At 46.7% G+C, this 17,741-nt stretch overlaps 2 protein-coding genes across 2 annotated transcripts in view; both read left to right on the top strand.

The window, feature by feature from the left end:
* Window positions 1-7,502, top strand: part of ABLIM1 (actin binding LIM protein 1) — a 191,032-nt gene extending 183,530 nt beyond the window's left edge. The window contains exon 24 of the mRNA XM_038180873.2: window positions 421-7,502. Within this exon, the coding sequence (XP_038036801.2) occupies window positions 421-534 (114 nt within the window). The 3' untranslated portion in view covers window positions 535-7,502. The remainder of the gene's footprint in view (window positions 1-420) is intronic.
* A 9,397-nt stretch (window positions 7,503-16,899) lies between these two features.
* AFAP1L2 (actin filament associated protein 1 like 2) overlaps window positions 16,900-17,741 on the top strand; it is a 62,976-nt gene continuing 62,134 nt past the window's right edge. Inside the window, exon 1 of the mRNA XM_038180843.2 lies at window positions 16,900-17,093. Coding sequence (XP_038036771.2) covers window positions 17,078-17,093 — 16 coding nt within the window. The 5' untranslated portion in view covers window positions 16,900-17,077. The remainder of the gene's footprint in view (window positions 17,094-17,741) is intronic.

Raw genomic sequence — 17,741 nt, 5'->3', positions numbered from 1 at the left:
CTGTTTAAACTTCAGCGTGTGGGTGGGGATGACTACCTAAAGCCCACAACAAGGGCATGCAAGAACTTTTTTCTGTTCTAAGATCTGTCACTACTTGGTGTATGACTGCAGACAAAATCTTTTCCTGTCTTGCTTATTCAGCAACTGAAATAGTTGGCCTGATCTCCTTTGTAGACTTCTAAGAGGTAATAAATGTCAAAATTTTATTGGTGCATTGAGAATGCACGTTCATAAGGACTTGGACATTGGCAAGGGATTGTTAGTCCATCAAACTTCAATCACTAGATGCTGCAGTGGCTCTTAGAGTGACATGAAATCCTTAAGGCACTCCTATCTCCTATTGCATCACTTTGGCTTTGACTGACTGACCATTGCCTGTTCTCTCTTTTTTTTTTTTTTTTTTTTTTTTTTTTTTTAAAGCGTCACTTAGCACCTGAAGTTTTTCAAGAAATATTTGGCATGACGATACAGGAGTTTGACAAGTTACCTCTCTGGAGACGCAACGACATGAAGAAAAAAGCAAAACTCTTTTAATCTCCCTTTAAAGAAACCAACTTAAAAATGGTACATAGGATATTGTATCATACAGTCCAAACTATTTGGCAGCAACTACCTACCCACCAAAAAAGGAAAATCGCATAGTGGCACCTCTGCACACAGCAATTGAAGACGAACATTTGCCCTCCTGGAACATAGGGAAGGAAATATCTGAGCTCAGAAACAACAAAGATGATTTTCAGAGGTGTTGACCTTTTACATGATCTCATACAAGATAGGAAACTGTTCTTCTCCCTCAGTGATACTCCCTTTACTTCTCTCCATAACATGATGGACTTTATTGCTAGAGCCAGGAAGTGCCCTTAGGACGCCTTGTAGACTAAAGTAGTTGTAACCACTCCAAGAACTGGAAAAGAAATATATATATATATATATATAAAAATATATATATATGTAAGTGTGTTTGCGTGTGTGCGCACATGTATTTATATCTATCCATCTGTGTGTATGTATGTGTATATATGTGTATATATATGGAGAGAAAGATAGATAGATACTCTGTAGTGAAGGAGAAGCCCTTTGTAACACGCCCATATGGTCACGTTGTCTTTCACACAACTGTTTCTTAGTTGGCAGTCTTTTGAAATGACATCTTTGTGTGATACAGTCTGCAAAGGTGGGCGCTCTGCTCCTTTGCAGTGCATCCCAGTTGAATTCTTGGAAAGCGGGCTCCTTGTACCTGTATATATTTGGTAGGATATATAGGAAGTGAATTGCTGTGTCTGTTGCCAGTCTTCCCTCTTCCACACTTTCTGCTTGAATTAATAAGGCTGGAGCTTAACCAGTCAAATAATTTAAGATCACTCAAGTAATGGGAATGATGGAGAAGAGTCAGTTTTCTTGTAATTTAATCCAGGAGATGGGTGGATGAGGGTGGGAGTGATAGAGTGAGAAAATGCTTTTTTTAAGTGTGCCCTGGTTCACACCCAGAGATTTCAGGACAGACTCCCTGCTAGTCATTACTAGTACAGCCCCTCAGATTGCTGTGGAGCTGTAGGATTTTACATAAGCAGGGAAGACGGTTCTCTGCAAGCCAACACAGTTTCATCCCTCTTGGGGGAGGAATGTTCATGAACTAAAAGGTACCACCAAGGTGGTACCATGCTCTGCCAATAGAGGCTTTTTGATTAAATTGCAGTTGCTGTTGTCAATATGGCACAGTGCATGGGGCCAAGCACTCTCTTTTTAGTTAGTGTAGTTTTTCACTTGTGCTTGGAAAAGAGGGCACAGACTTTTTTTTTTTTTTTTTTTTCCTCTTGAAGCTTCAGAGCTCCAGCCTTGGTTATATTTATTTCCCTTTGTGCCTGACTTGGTTTGTGGAGACAGAGAAATCATGCAAGATGGTTTCTGAGCTGCATTGAACTCCTCTTGCTTTCAGTCTTCTTCCACTATGCTGCAGCTTGGAAAAAAAAATAAAAATAACAAAACTGCCTATATATACCTTAACTGCTTCTGGGCAGGTCCTTAAGAGATGGACATGAGCACCAAAGTAATTGAATACATGCATTGTGGCTGCAAGGTCAGCTTTTTTCTTCCTCGGTGCTTAACTGCCAATGCATACTGCACTAATGAGCCCATCTCCTGGTATCGGAGAGGGACGTTCAGGTTCTGTGTCTGTCAAAGAATATCAAGGTTTCATTTCTAATGCAGAAACTTTTGGCACTGGAGACATCAGAACCTTTGTATTTTCTGTTATGAGACATTGGTGTTAAAAGTCTGGAAGTCAGGAAGGGGAAACAGTCCCACATAGTTGTGAGATTCGATATCACTGTGCTGACTTCTGTGTCTCACCACACGGCATTTCACCATGAAACGTGCGGGACAGCCCAAACCCTGCCTCTTCTGTGCTGGTTTAGGAAGTCCTGTTATAGCAGATCACCGTGGTTCCTTTGATCCAACCTGAGCTGAAGACTCAGTGATTGAGAGGCAGATGCAAGGGGTCAGCACCTGCTCCATGCTCTAGGGCTAAGGGAAGGGTGAGCCCAAGGGACAAGCTGGAGGACGTGCTCCTGTGCAGAGCTGGCCTCGTAGTCCCATATGAACACAAGCCCTTGGTGAATACCATGACATGCAGTTAGCTGCAAGGTAGCTCTCTGGACCTCACTGAGATTGCAGCAAGGCTCAGTTCAACATGTTTTACTTCATTTTTCAGAACAAGCATCTGAAATGGTTTTAGAAGAACGCTGGGAAGCAAATAGGAATGCCAGGGAGGGCACTGGCAGGTTGAGATGCATTTCTGAGTGGCAGCTGAAACCATAGCCATGCAGTGAAAGGACAGCAGTGTCTCACAGTCACTCGTTTCGTGAACACTAGTCTCAGAGATTCAGTGTATGATGTCTGTGAAGGTGTGGCTTAACTCCGAGATGAACATTTGGGTTTTAATTATTTAAAGTATTAAATTCTCCACAATTTGTTTTGATGCCCTGATGCTGCTGCTCAGATGCAGCAGGCATTATGAGTCTTTTAGCCCAAGTCACCTTGACAACAAACCTTTTTGGTGTGAAGTCTGCTCTCAGGGACGTGAGCTGCCAGTCTGCATTTTTCTGTCCCCATCTTTACATTACTATTGAACTGCTCACAAGGTATGTAAATATACTACCTGGTCAGTTCAGAGGTGGTTACACCAGGTTGTCTTGTCTTCTATTCTCTCTTCTCCCTCCCCTCAAAAAAAAAAAACAACAAAACAAAACAAAAACAAAAAAACCACTTCCTCAGCCTTTGAGAATGACAAGATAATTTGTGTCTGCCTCATCAACTGAGAATTTAAATCTGCAATTGCACCTTGGGAAGGAATGAGGAGAAGCCAGCTCAGATGCAGCAGACACAATTAATTTCTAACTGGATTTTTGGGCCTGTTCTAGTGTTCAGCATAGTCAGTCAGTTCACTGCTCTCTACACTGGACTTACTACTGCTTTATTTCTGATTAAGGATGTGAAGGGTTAATTCCTCTTAATATCCCACCCATCCAGAAGCAGAACCACCCCAAGATCCCATGGCCCCAAAGAGCAGGCCACAGCCGGCCGTGGGATGGGTGGGCAGTTTCTGCAATGGGCTGTTAGCAATTGTCACTGCAATATTTTCTTTCATCTGGTCTTCCCACCTCATAAAAATGGAAAGGCAGCTCCAGGGAGAGTTTTCTGTGTAAGCAGTGAATCATTTTCCTAGTATCGATCCAGTAGCATATTGTTTGTTGGGCAGCTCTGTGCTGTTGGGCAGTTCTTTGTAATTCCCCTCTCAATAGTCCCTTGTGGCCAATAAATTTGAATATTGTAATGTAACAGAGAGTCAAAGCTTTTTAATAAGACTCTAAATTATTCAGTAAATACTTAAGTGTGTATAAGAATATGCCTTAAGTACACGCTCAAATTCTTCTGTCTCGTGCAAAGCATTTGAGCTTCTGATGAAGCCCCATCAAACTCAGCGCTGTCAACAATGTCACTGCCAAGAGGACTGAAACCTGACTGCTTTTGTCTCATTTTTTTCCCCTTTCTGCTTTAAGAATGATGTAAGAGCAAAGACCTGTCAAAACAGGCACGTGGGGTGGAATTGCAAAACAGCCATACAGGTGTGCAGAATGGGATCATAGACACGTGCAGGTTGTCAAAAACACAGGCACATGTAGCACAAGCTGCCCTTATGGAGTTGAGATGCTCTGTGAGGAGTTAACCTGGAATTTCCAAACTCTGCATTGTGTTGAAAAGACAGCAGTAATTAAGAAGGATGTCACCTGCATATGTGCTTGTATCTGAAGGGCTCCTGGGTACCTGCTTCTGAGATCAAGCAAGTGTGCAGAACACAAGGTCACTGTCCCACTTTGTGGAAGTGCAAGGTTGGCCACGTGTGGTATCATCTAAAAGGCATTCTCAAGCGTATGTGAACATTTGCAGTGCCCATTCCTGGCAGTGCTTAGATGGAAGAGTAAAACCTTGTGCAGCAGAATAATGGGGAATCCAGAGATTTGGCCTGCTGGGTTTTGTGGCTTCTTCAGGTCCCAGTCTGATAATTTCCATCATGACCAAGAGGAGAGCTGCTCTGCAGTACAGTGGAAACAGCTGCCCGTACCCTGGATGCCCTCGCCTTCACTTGGTGTAAGCTCCAGCCTGCTGACAGTCAGAAGTGGAAATAAGTGTGGTGAAATAAATATGATAAATATCTTCCCTGAAGGTAGTAAAATGAAGCCAACTTGAAAAATAGGTTTGGAAATTACTAAACTGTCCGCTCTTTCTCAGTGAAGTGATTGATCTATTGTAGCCTCAGTTTGGAAGCTGAGTGTAGCATCTCAACTCTGCCAGTGTCCTATCCCAAACTTGACAAACTTTCTGTACAGCTGAAAGAGTAAGTTCTTGTGAAGCTTGCTCTCAGAATTTCATGCTTTTTTTTTTTTTTTTTTGAATTGTTTGTTACCATTTCATGCTGGTGTCATTTAACACAGGTTTTAGTGGTGTGAGTCTCAGAAACATACTCTTTTTTTTTTTTTTTCCAGTTTGATTAGTAGCCTTTCATTCAGTATGGTTTGTGCACATAGCTGCAGTGTGCTGTGAAAGGTTAGACTAGGAAAACAGTAAGTTTCTTACCGCTGCATGTGGGACAAGATAGCTCAGTGGTTCCAGTAATGCTTTCATAGAAATAAAAGTCAAGAAAGTGGTCATCTCGTCTTACCAAGCTGAATGGTCCCAAGTCTCTGTGGGGCCAGCACTGCAGTGCTCCCTGCCCTTCCCCTGTTGCAATCTGGAAATCCTTTCTCAGCCATATGGTTCAGACACCCTGCTCTTCAGGGGAGGTTGCTAGGGGTCTTCTTTTGTGAAAGTGTTACTCTGAAGTTAGACAAATTTTGAAGTGAAGTCCCTTCCTGTAAGTCATTGCTCCTCCTGGGGTGTTTCTGCTATGTCAGGTAATGTCAACGGATGGAGAAGTGTTAAGTTCTGGGAAGGAGGACAGCTGGCATAAACTTGCTTTCTCCAGGGTTTGCAAGTGTGATATTTAGCAAATTTATAAGAAAATGCATGCCAGCTTGTGCTACCTCTTTCGAACTTTGGGGAAATCAAGTTTGGAGCAGCTGTAGTTTATGAGCATCTATGCTGAAGTTAACATTCTGAAGCTATTTCAACAAGTGATGGAAAAAATGGATCCCCAGAACAGTAAGAATATAAGAACATCCTCCAAACTCAGAGTGGAGTGACTTCTTTTGGCTGTTCCTGACTTAGCAGTAGTTAGGAGATCCTGGCCCATTTGGGCCATAGCCTTGTAGATACAGACTAAATGGAAATCAGCCTTTCTTCCACTCCACATTTCATTGCTTTCCTTCTGAATTTACTTGTAGAGGAGGAGGTCTGCATCCTGGAAGTTACCTGTGGTGCTAAAAAACAGTCAATGATGATGAATAAAGCATGTACAGGAAGCAATAAAATCAACTGATCTGTCCTGAAATGCCAATCAGTTTTCCATAGCAGAGACACTTAGGGCTTGATCCCGCAGCCCCCTTTCACATTCAGGTCACGGTCCAGGTCTTTGCCAAACATTTTGGCCCTGCCTGCACGTCTTCTGGAGTCCATATTCTTCAGGGTAGACATATGGAGGAAGTGATCCCGACAATATGTGGTATGTTTTTACCCCATTGCTATGTAACGAAGAGCTGGAGAGAGTGACTGCATGCTGTGATGGTAGAAATTTCTAATCTAGTGTAGGAACACCCTCATTACTGCAGGTTGCAGGACTGCTCTGGCTGGTGAGCGTTGCCTTTGATTTCTCCCACACACCTATTTAGTGCTTAGTAAAGGGCAGGACAAAAAATCTATCACTAAAAAAAAAGATACTGAACTTTTAGTCAGACAATTCTGCTGGCAGGAGCTGTGTGATGCTGGCATTTGACGTGGAGGGAGTAAGTGTTATTAATTTTAATGTGAGCATCAGTGCAGGAAGTGGGAGTGTAATTGGCCATTAATGTTGTTTGCCTGTATGCAAAATAAATTATCTGTTGCCCAAAGGGCTTTTAACAGGGAAAAAGATTTCTGCTAATGATTTCCTAAAAAATGCTTGTCCATATGAAGAGGTAATAATTTCATGTGTGCTGTGGTCTTTCTTTTGAGGCAAAAAGAGATGACTGAAGGCAAGCAGCTATCTGCTTGGCCAGAAATCACTACAGTTAATACGGGTGTTGCTCCTAGGACTTGCAAAGCTGAGGCCACAGGACCTTGCTCCTAGGCATTAGGAGATGAGGTATTAAAGGCTTGCAGAAGCAGCTGCGCGAATCCCAGCGGTGCCTTACCAGGCTGAGTCTGGCTCCCTTGGGCGCTGACAGGTCCCACTGGACACCCTGACGAAAGCACTACCCCCAGATGAAAAACCACTGACACCAGTGGGGCCTCTCACTGACATCCACACGCTTGGGAGCGGGTTCTTTCTCGTCTGGCAGGACCAGGAAAGTGTCTGACTGCTGTGCACGCCCGCAGCAGCCAGCTCTGTGTGTCCCTGCTGGATCTGTCCTGTCCCAGCAGTGCCACCTGGTCATTGCTGACAGCTCTTCCTGCGAGAGGGGGCCTTACAGCTGGGGACATTTTTTTTAAGCTTTGGAAACTGAAACTAGTTTTTCAAAGGTATATTTTCCTTTTAAGTCGGTAGATTTTGGCAATAGGATTTTTATTATTTTATTTTTCTTTTCTCCTCCCTCCACACATTACAAACCAGCGTTTCGGGGAGGTGTCCCTGTGTTTCCCATTCACCTGTGAGACAGCTCTTGAGTCTCTCTGTAAAAGTGAATCAATGTCTTGTCTGTACAGTAAGTCTGCTTGTATGCCTAATGAAAAGTTGAGCTGGGTTGCTGTTCTGTACAATTAGTGTTTCCACTGTCATACTGCAAACAGCACATACTGCACTCCTGTGCCACTGTAATCTGCATCACTGTTGTACTCAAGTCAATGAATAAAGTTTGGAGCTTTATTCTTAATCGCTGGGTTCATGTAGCCTCATTTATTTGTTTGGTTGCTTTTTTTTTCACCTTGCAGAGTTGTATCAAAGTCTTCTTACAGAACAAGATGTGCAGAGAGAGGCGAGACGACATTGACCAGACCAAGACAGATGAAAAAAGTGCCTGGCTTCAGTAGAATTCTCACCAGACTTGAGGAAGGACAAAAGGTTTCTTGTCAGTAAAATATCTGCTTATACAAACCACATAGGAGTCTTCATTTTGTGCGGTTAGTTTGTGGTTTAAAAGGACCCAAGATATCAGCAAGGTCAACTAGGTCATCCTGCTGCACTGGCTTCATGATCTAAATAATTTCCTTTCTCTGTTCTTGTGAGTTCAGCTAAAAACTTCATCCCTGACAGGGTATTTCTGTGTCTTACTATTTTAAATTGAATGTTTGTCCAACTACCTGGAGTTTAACTCTCCCCAGCCTTGGTCTGGGTGCAGAAGATGCTGTTCTAGGAGATAGGGCTGCAAATTGTCTGTGCGTGCTGAACGCCCAGGTCTCCAGCAGACCACAGCAGCAGCAGGGCTGGACACACTGCACCCCAGCAGGACCTGTAGCAATTCCCATCATTGCCTAAGAAGAAAGAAATGTCCAGGGACTTGGCGTGTAGGTAGCCCCTGGAAAGGGTGCTGTGCGTGCACTGTGCTGTAAATAGATGGCCTCCTGAACGTCACTGAATTAATTCGAGCCTCCTGCAGTTGTAGTGGGGCCTCATTAAGACCGGCTTTGAGGCTTAATGTTAAGGGGGGGGAGGGGGTATGTTACTCTTTGAAGTAAAGCCACTGGAGATCAATCCTAAAAAAAAGTTCAGAGGGGGTGTGAAAGGATCCTGCTTCAGGCCATTGATCATCTGAGCTGCAGCTCTCTGTTCAAGGGCAGGAATGGTACAGCACACGTCACAGAATCACAGAATGGCTGTGAAAGGGGCCTTAAAGATCATTAACTCCAACCTCTGCCATGGGCAAGAACACCTCCCACCACACCAGGTTGCCCAAAGCCCCATCCAGCCTGGGCATGAACACTTCCAGGGATGGGGCAGCCACAGCTTCTCTGGGCATCCTGTGCCAGGGCCTCACCACCCTCTGAGTGAAGAACTTTGTCCTGCACAGCATCCTTGAGCCTACAGACAGCCCCTGCAGCACCAGGATTTGTGCCCTGCAGGTAATATGTTCCCTGTCTCACAACTGACAACCGGGAGGTGTTTCCCCCACTGCTCTGCAGGGCAGGATCCCATTCCCTGCCTGCTGCCCTGCAGCCCCAGGAACCTAGAAAAGAAAGAAAGAAAGAAAGTCTTCCTTTTGATTGTCTCATTTAGTCATGAAAAGTCCACTTCCCAGGTCTCAGCTCCTTCCCTGTAGCAACAGAGCAAGAGTTACTGTCTGGTTCCAGCCCTAGAATGCCTCTGGCCAGCCCAGGCTCTGCAGGTCCTGAGCAGCAGCCCCCAGTGGGGCCTTGGACCCAGCAGGGTGTGGGAGAAGTTGCTCCATTTCAGTCTGGCTGTCTGTAGCAGTTGGGAATTTCATCTCCATGAACGTCTCCTGTGCACAGAGCAAGTACACAAGGCTCTGGTCCTGTCACTGGCTCCACAGCGTGACAGTGGCAGCCACCCTAATTGCATTTCTTAATTTTTCTCCAGTTAAACGTACAAGCCCAATGAAATCTAAGTCCTGGGTTTCTCTCTTTCTTTTCATTTTTTCTTTTTTACTTGTTAGGCCATTTTTCCCTCTTCCCTCCTCCCCACAAATAATGTGAGGTTTATGACCCCTGAGTAACGGCTGAGGAATGCGCTGCATCCTACAGCCATCGCAAAGCATCTGGCAATGGGAATCTTCACAGCATGTCAAAAATACACAGATAAAACCACTGTAAATAGCTCAGATCAAAACAAGTCAAATGTCAGTGCTAATTTGCTGTCAAGTATATAGTCCAAGACCACTTCCTCCTGCAAAAAGAGAAACCCAGTTCCCAAGTGTGGCTTGCTCTGCTGTCACAAGAAGCTCGCTCTCCACCAAAAATCTCTCCAACTCTGAATGAACAAGAGCATTTTTTTCCCCTTGCTTTTTTATCCTCTAGCTTTTGTGCTGTCCGCTGCGGAGTCTGAGGCTGGGAAATGAAACTTCAATCTGGCCTGCCATTTTTCTATTGTAAGAAAGGACTCCTGGGAGAGATATTTACTGTTTTCTATGGCTCAGTGAGAGGGCGAGAGAGGGAAGTTGTTCCAGGAGTTCCCATTACAAAGCATTTTTTCACATAGGCTCGCTTGTATTTTTAAGGACTTGGAGATTAAAGAGCCGGCAGCCCTGGAACAGGAAGCTTGCTGTACGTCCAAAGGTCAGGTGGGTCTCAGACAGCCACTGCTTCCAGTTCTCTTTTGTATACACACTGCAGATTAAAATGTACGTCCCAGACTGGACGTAGCCATGGTAGTGATGGGGGCCCATGGGCTGGGGGAAAGGACGAATGAGGCAGCAGGAAAGCAGCACAGAGCCGTCCCTCCTCAGGCTGCGGTTTCATGAGACGAAGGACTGGGCTGCTCAGCCAACTCAAGGTATTCCCACGGCCTCACAGCTCCTTCCTGCCATCAGATATGTCAGCATGACTGCTTGTGGGGTCGCTCTCCCTGACATTCAGGAACTGATCCTGCTTAAGAAAACATTTTTTACTTCTTATTCCATACTTTTCTTTTTTTTTTTTTTAATTGGAGTCAGTTCCCTCCTTTGGTGAGTGCAGTGGCCTCACAAAACAGTTGTACTGGCACAAAAGGGTGGGCACAAATGGGTAATGGGGTATGAAGAACATTAGAGCAGAATACTTTGAGTTGCGAGGGATACTGGACACGTTATGTCATGAAATTACAGTCTTGATTTGGTGACAGAGGTGATAACCCTCCCTTTAGCACTGCGGTTCCAGCAGCACATTTACACATTCTGTTATTAAGCAATCATTAAGAAATGTGTCATCGTTTCGGATATCCCAGCCCCCATAGCACCAGGTTTTGGAGAGAAGAGTTGCTTGTAGAACCAACTCTTTTCAGAATGAGCCCAGTGAGGCTGTCTGAAATAGTGCTGCACGTTGGCTGGCTCTTCTGGACGTGGCTACATACTGCAGAGCAAACAAAACGCAGCTGAGTCCATTCAAGGAATTCATTGACATTGATGCTTTGAGGTCTTTATGTGAACCGAAGTGTTTGCTGTGAAACAGGAGACAAGCTAATAATCAAAACAAGTTTTACAATGAATGAACTGCCGCTGAGAAATGCCTACTTTACAGCCTTGATACCATGCTGGATGTTAAATGACTGCCAGGAGCAAACTCTGTGGTATCTCAGTTAGCTCTTACCCTAATTATCATTTACAGAGGAGTCCCAGCTAGATGAATGATGACTTCAATATAAGGACTTTTAAGTAAGATTTATTGATGTGACTACATTAATAATTCCCTTAGTAATGATGCATTTAAGAGTACAGATACTGTGGGAGGAAGGGGGAAGGAGGCCAGATATTTGGAGTCATGTAGAAGTGTGTGTTTTATTTTCATGTTGTGTCTTTCACTGTTCCCCCTACCTCCTCACACAGCTGGGAAAGAAAAAAAAAAAAAAAAGAAAAAAAAAAGAAAAAAAAAAAGAAAAAAAAAAAAAGTAATGCTCTTACTGGCTAGTTTTGTGGAAAAAAAAAAAAGAGAGAGAGAGAGAAAAAAAAAAGAAAAAAGTAGGTAATTGGCACAGGCACATCTGTTGAGATCAAGAAATACTGGATCATAAACAAGATCTGCCAATACACACAGGCAGCCCCAAGCACACCACTGCAACATGCCAACCTTGCTGCCAATGCTTGGCATTCAAGATTTGTTTTTCCCATAGCTGATCAATTGTTCCACTTCTTGAAAAGTGCATTTGTGTTTGTGCTCCTTCTGGCCCCAGAGCGATCCCAGCAGAAGACCACAGGAGAACTTCCCTGTGTTTTACCAGTCCCAGTGACAACATGACTGCTGGGGCAGGCTGAGCAGCCACCCATTCAGATGCATAAACCAGCTCAAAAACTGACCCTATGAGGAAAAGTGGAGTCAGGTTCAGTTGTACCAGCAAGCTGTTGGGGTCAGTATGCAGCCAGCGTGGCCCTGGTGCTGACACCAGGGAAAAGGAGCTCTGCCCCAGCTGGATTTACCCCTCTGCAGGCCCCAGGCTGCCACTTGGCCTTCACCTCATTGGGACATCCAGGGAAGCTCATCCAAACTTAGCTAAAGTTGCTAGTCCATTCCCCTCTGGGCATTTTCAGCCTGAAATGAAATGTCCTTGGTCAGATGATCTCACTGAGGGATTGAAGTAAACCAAAAGAAATTAAAGGCACTTAAAGCATGAAGGTTTGGTAAGATCTTCTGCAGGTCTTCCAGGAGATGCTAAAGCCATTGCATCTCACCACCACTCCTGTGCTGGATGTCAGCATCTTCAGCTGCAGCACTGGAGCAGCTGCATGCAAAGCTATTCAGGTTATTTCAGGTGACCTCCCTTGAAGGTTGAGCTGTGGTAGCTAACTTGTCGATGAGAAAGGAAATGCCACAAGACTAAACAAAAATAGTGTTTGGTGGGCGGCCAGTGAGAAGCTGCAGGACAGAACCTGCAACAGAAAGGCCCTGAGACAAGATCTCTAGCTATAACTTCAGGACCCAGAACTATCGTTTTGCAGAAACCTCATCCTGTACCAGAACCCACATGTCTCCTCAGCGCATCTGCTTGAGGAGAGCTGCAGCCTGAGGTGGACACGCACACTTGTATGGTCACCTCCCACCCTGCAGTTGCTGGGGCCTGGGGATGGTGGCTGCAGCCCTGTGCTCCTCGGGGAAAGGCAGACCAGGGCTTGGGTGTCCAGGGCCCTCAGGCACCGTGGGACACTCCTGGCTCCTGCCACTTGTGCATGGGGTGACGCACGCCATCTCCCAGCTTCGCCAGTGGCGACCCTCATGGCCTGTGCCCCTGGGCGGCTCTCCCAGTCCAACCCCCTCCAAAAAAACACACATTTCTGGGCACCTGGCCTGCTGTGTGAAACAGCCTTTGTGCGATATTTTGTCAGCTACAAATAATTGAAAAAGGCCTACATAAAGTCCTAATTGTGTCATAGAACAGGCTCTTCAGTCATCCATCTTCCTATTAAACTTGCGAATTTCAGCTACTCAGCCCTGTTGGAGTTATTTTCCCCTTCCCCTCCTTCTTCTTTTAAGCTTCTATTTATATTCTCTCAGTTGTCTCTGCCAGAAGATCTCATGTGGATACATTAGGCCTTTTCAAAAGGAAAGTTGGATTACAGCGATTTTTCTCCCCGTAGGACACAACAGCTTCATCCTTCATAACAGAGCAATACACTATAACTTCATTATGGATGGCATGAAGCTGGCCTATTTAAACAGAATACTTAATGATAGCTGGGAAGGCAGAAGAAATTCAATTCTGCTGGTCTACGTGGGAAAAGGGAAAGAGCTCTTTTGGTATTTACTGAGGCTGACTTCTTGACTCTTAATTAAAGTCTCTTTTCACAGGACAAAAAATAAAAATAAAAATGGGAGATTCGAGTGATACAGATGAGATCTGCTACCGTGTGGTTGCTTCCTTTTTGTCAGGTAGTCTGACACACCCTGAGATCTAGTATTATTAGCAGGCATGAGGGCTCCTCCGTAGTACTTAGCCATGGCTGGTAGAAATTGCAGTTTGTTGGTGCTCTTCTGTAGAAACTACAGGTTCTGTTTTTTTTTTTTTTTTTTAACTTTCCCACTTCAGCAGCGCTGACCTCTGAAGCGTGTTCTGCTTATTGACTTTGGCTTGGTGGAAGTGGTTAAGGCCTAAAGAGAAGCTGCGGACTGAAAAAAAAAAAAAAAGCCACTCATTTTTGGGAAAATGCCAGAATGAATAGCCTTCCGTGAGCTCACAGTTGACATCAGACCACAGGTTGTGGTGATGATGAAGAGGTTTTAAAAGATCCTAATGAAAATATAGCAAGCTGTAAAAATTAATGTTATCCCATATTTTGATAAAACCAGTTTTTCCTCTCGCCTGGGTAAGTTTTAGTGGTGCTGAAAGATGCCAGGAGGTCATCTCTGTCAAGGTGAGTCCTCCATTGACAGCATTATAGTCCACAGAGGTTTTTTGTACCAACTTAGGAGAGAGATTACTCCATATTGGTTTACCAATAAAATCCATGTGTGGATGAAATTTGTAATATTTGGTCCACTGAAAGCCCTGATTTCCTATCCCATCCCCTCAAAAACTAGGACCATGGCTAATTACATATCAGAAACCTGTATCAGAAACTCTTAGGAAGCTGAAAGACATGTCCCATGGTGGCTGTGAGCATTACATGCTGAAATGCAGCGTATTGATACCCAGTGAGGTCTGCTGGGGGGAACATGCCCATATGGAGTTTGGAGTGGAAAAAAGAAAGTTTTTTAGTTCTTTTACTGGTATTGAACACTGCCAAAGGAAAGCTGAGGGGCTTCTCTGGAGGGAAACATAGGTCTTAAGTGGAAAATAAGTGTGATGAAGGAATGGCTCCAGGATGAATAAATGCCCAGGCAGTTAAGAACACTGTCCAGTCAGCATGTCTCATACTTTGGCCAGAGGTAGGTATTCTATCTATCAGGGGAGCGAAAGTCATCCATGCTGTTAGAGCTCTCTCTAATTTGTTCTAGAAGCAGTTTGGACGCAATGACTGCAAAGGAAATGTCAAAGAATAGGAAGCCAAGAGAAGCTCATCAAAAAGACATCTGGTCCTGCTGTCCTTAATGGGAAATCCCCCCTCCCTCCAGCCACTCTCTTCCCAGCTATGCTCTTTTGAAACAGTTAATGTCTGAGGGAATCCAAAACATTGCTGGGATGTATCAGCGATGACGTTTTTGTATAGCTGAGCAGCTGAACAGCTTTTTTTATTATTATTATTATCATTTGTTTGTGTTAGGTCTGATTGTCTTGTCTTTCATTGGAAAAAGTCAGAAATGGCTGGGCAGAAGTCAGTGGAGCAACACCAGTGTTACGCCAGTTGAAGCTGGGGAAGAATTTGGCCACCTCTTTTATGGCCAGAATCATGAGGTGCTTCACAGGGAAATAAGAAGACCGCAAAAGGCATACCCATAGTCAGCATGCTTGAAAATCTCCTGAAGTAAAGGATTCATGTCCTGTTCTCCAGTTGAGTACTCACTCCTCTTCTGCCAAGTAGCTTTGCTTGCATCAGTTACAGTATCCCAGAGAGTGATGGGTCTGTCTCCTGCTGCTTCTGGCCTCTTCTTCACTGACTGAGCCCTGGCAGTGCTTTCCTGGAAGCGGGGACAGGTGAGCTCTGTTGTAAAGCACCCACAAATGTTACCTGTGGGGAAAGAAGTTGGGTTGAGGCTCATGCTCCTGAGTGGGTTGCTAGGATTTGTCACAGAGCACTGCAGTAAGTCACCTGGCGATGGCATTTACCACATGAAATATCTCCCCTGCAAAGAGGCAGAAGCCTATTATGGATGTCTGCAATTGCCACTAATAATAAGGAGGAAAAAAGCAAGAAATACATGGATGCACGTGTAGACGGATGTTATTTTATTGGCTACAAGGAGCTCCACCATGAAAACCGGCACACAAGTATTTGTTCTGCCTGGGCAAAGCAGCAAACTCTGATTTCAGCACCAACACTGGGAGTATTAGCTCCTTGCACTAAGCAGGGTCTGCACGTTTCCCAGTTTTATTAAACTCTGGAATACAACGGCCTGTTTGGAAAAAAAAAATAAAAAATGTTCCAAAGTATTCTAGGTAGTTTATGCTGCAAGAGAAAGGGGACAAACTTATATCCTCTGCCATTATGTTTGTTGTCACTACCTCACCAATTGCCGTGGGCCTGGCCAGCAGTCCTGAGACACCAGTGTGTCCTTATCACGGCCAGGAGGGGAATGCAAGGGACAAGCAGGGGATATAAAGCCTCTGGGGTCTGAAGACAGGAATCTCAGGTATTTGATGTCTTGATGTTTCAAATCATCTTTAATTAGCTTGTTTAACTGTTATTATCCTTAATTAGGCTTGCTGAGTTCAGAATGACTACTCACCTGCTTTGAGGCACAGACAAGCTTTAAAAGTTTGCAAAATCAGGGCCACACTGCTAGATTCTGAAAACTGCAGCCAAGAACTTGCTGGAAAGGGCCGTAAGAGAAGTATTTCTAGTGACGGATGTATTTATTTAACCTGTTTTTCCTCCAGTCATCAGAGGCTGCTGGATCTGATGGCTCAGGCACTTGGCTTGCCTCTCCATTTGTGTGGTGGTTGTGTACTGGCAAGAGACGGGATGTGCTCCACCTTCAGCTTCCTTGAGCAGCAATAGCCCTTTATCAAAATTTGTTCTCACTGGGGACGTTTCCACGAAGTAAAAGCCGCTTTGCAGTTCCACCTGACACAGATGCCCTGTGAGATGTCATTGCCAGCAAGCACAGCCTTGGAGGGTGGGGGCAGGAGGGGCACACAGGGACCCAGGCAGGCTGGGAAATGTGGGTTCTGTGAGCCTCTTGTTGGCCTTTGCCCAACTCACTGCTCTCTGCTTGCTGACTCCACGGCCCAGCAATTGTACAGAAATAATGATGCTCCCCCCCCCACCATTTTACTCAGCTGAAGTGGAAATGAACATCTCTGAGCACTCCAGGCTCTTCAGACATGTGTGTGCACCTCAGACATAGGCTTGCAGAGCTGAGCAAAGGTGCAAGGAGCTGTATGGTTTGGAGAGCCCACCCACCTGCCCTACAGTGGAAACGGGTCTCTGCAAGAAGAGGTATGTTTCCATCACGGGCTACACCGCTGTCTTCCTGCCCACACTTAAAGTGCTAAGCAAGGCCCAAGCCCCAAAGTCTGTGAGTCCCTTGAGGGACGAGGCCAACCTCAGAACAACATGGCCTTGCTGTCACCCTCCTCCGTCAGTGGCATCCTCTTTTAGTTTAAAGCCATTACCCCCTGTCCTACCACTACGCTCCCTGACAAAGATTCCCTCCCCAGCTTTCCTGCAACCCCTTTTAGGTACTGGAAGGCTGCTGTAAGTTGCCCCAGGAGCCTTCTCTTCTCCGGGCTGAAGACCCCCAGCTCCCTCAACCTCTCCACAGAAGCCCTCTGAGCATCCTCGTGGCCCCCTCTGGAGCATCTCCAACATCTCCACATCTTTTTTTTAACGCTCCCATTATTGACAGAAGCATCACATTCCTGCAGCAGCCTCGCAAACAGCGCATCACCCTCGGACCCGGCTCCCTCTCGCCGTGCCTGCGGCGCTTTGCCGAGCAAAGCTCCTCCGGAACCCGCGGGTGGGGAAATCCCCCGGGACGAGCCGGGCGCGGCGCTGCGGGGCGGGGCAGCTCCGTGCCCCTCGAGCCCTTCCCGGCTCCCGGTGCCCTCGGTGGTCGCAGGTTGCCGGCTGCCCGTGCCCACAGCGGAGCCCCGGCCGCGGGGCGGAGAGGGGCGGGGAGGGGGCGGCCCGGGCCGGGATCCGGAGCCGGCGGCGGAGGGACGGGAGCAGTGCGGAGCGGAGCGGAGGCAGCTCCGTGTCCCGCAGCCCCCATGGAGAAATGCAGAGGTGAGGGGGGGGTGCCACGCGTGTCCGCGACCCGCCGCGTTCCCCTGCTTCGGTGGAGGTGGAAGGACTTTGGGGAAATGAGGGGGGTCGCTGCGTTCGCGAGTGGGGAAATCGCGGTGGAGATGGGGGTGTCTCGGGGGTGTCCGCGTGTGGGGGCTGCAGGCGGCTCCGTGGGGAGCCGAGTCCCGCGAGTGGGGCGGGGATGGGAGCGGGGCGAGTCCCGCAGGGGGTCGGGGTGGGGGGCGCGGAGCTGCGGCTCCCCGGGCACCTGCCCCGGGTAGGGACCGTGGGGGCTCCCCACGCAGGACCGGTCCCTCTCGGGGTCAGGGAGCAGCGCCGTGGCTCGCTTGCTGCAGCCCCTGGATTAGCCTAAGGTTGCTCCGCTTTTTCTTCCTAAATTGCCCGTCGGCGCAGACTTCCTGCCCTCCCAGGCGCGACCACGGAGTCCTGGTTTCTGAATGCAAATCGGGCTGGAAGGAGGGCAGGGTCCCGGCCTCCCCGCTGTCCCCGGGGGTCAACAGCGGCTGGGAACGGCTCGGCCGAGCCCCGCAGCGCTGCGGGAAGCGCCGGGGAAGCGCTCCGGGGAGCGGAGGAGGAGGAGGAGGGAGAGAGGGAGGAAGGCTGGTGAAGTGCCCACGCCTGGGGTGC

The sequence above is a fragment of the Anas platyrhynchos genome, chromosome 6 (genome assembly GCF_047663525.1).
Source record: "Anas platyrhynchos isolate ZD024472 breed Pekin duck chromosome 6, IASCAAS_PekinDuck_T2T, whole genome shotgun sequence".
Classification (NCBI taxonomy): Eukaryota; Metazoa; Chordata; class Aves; order Anseriformes; family Anatidae; genus Anas; species Anas platyrhynchos.
Note: the sequence above shows the minus strand (reverse complement) of the source record. Positions and strands in the feature narration are given on the sequence as shown.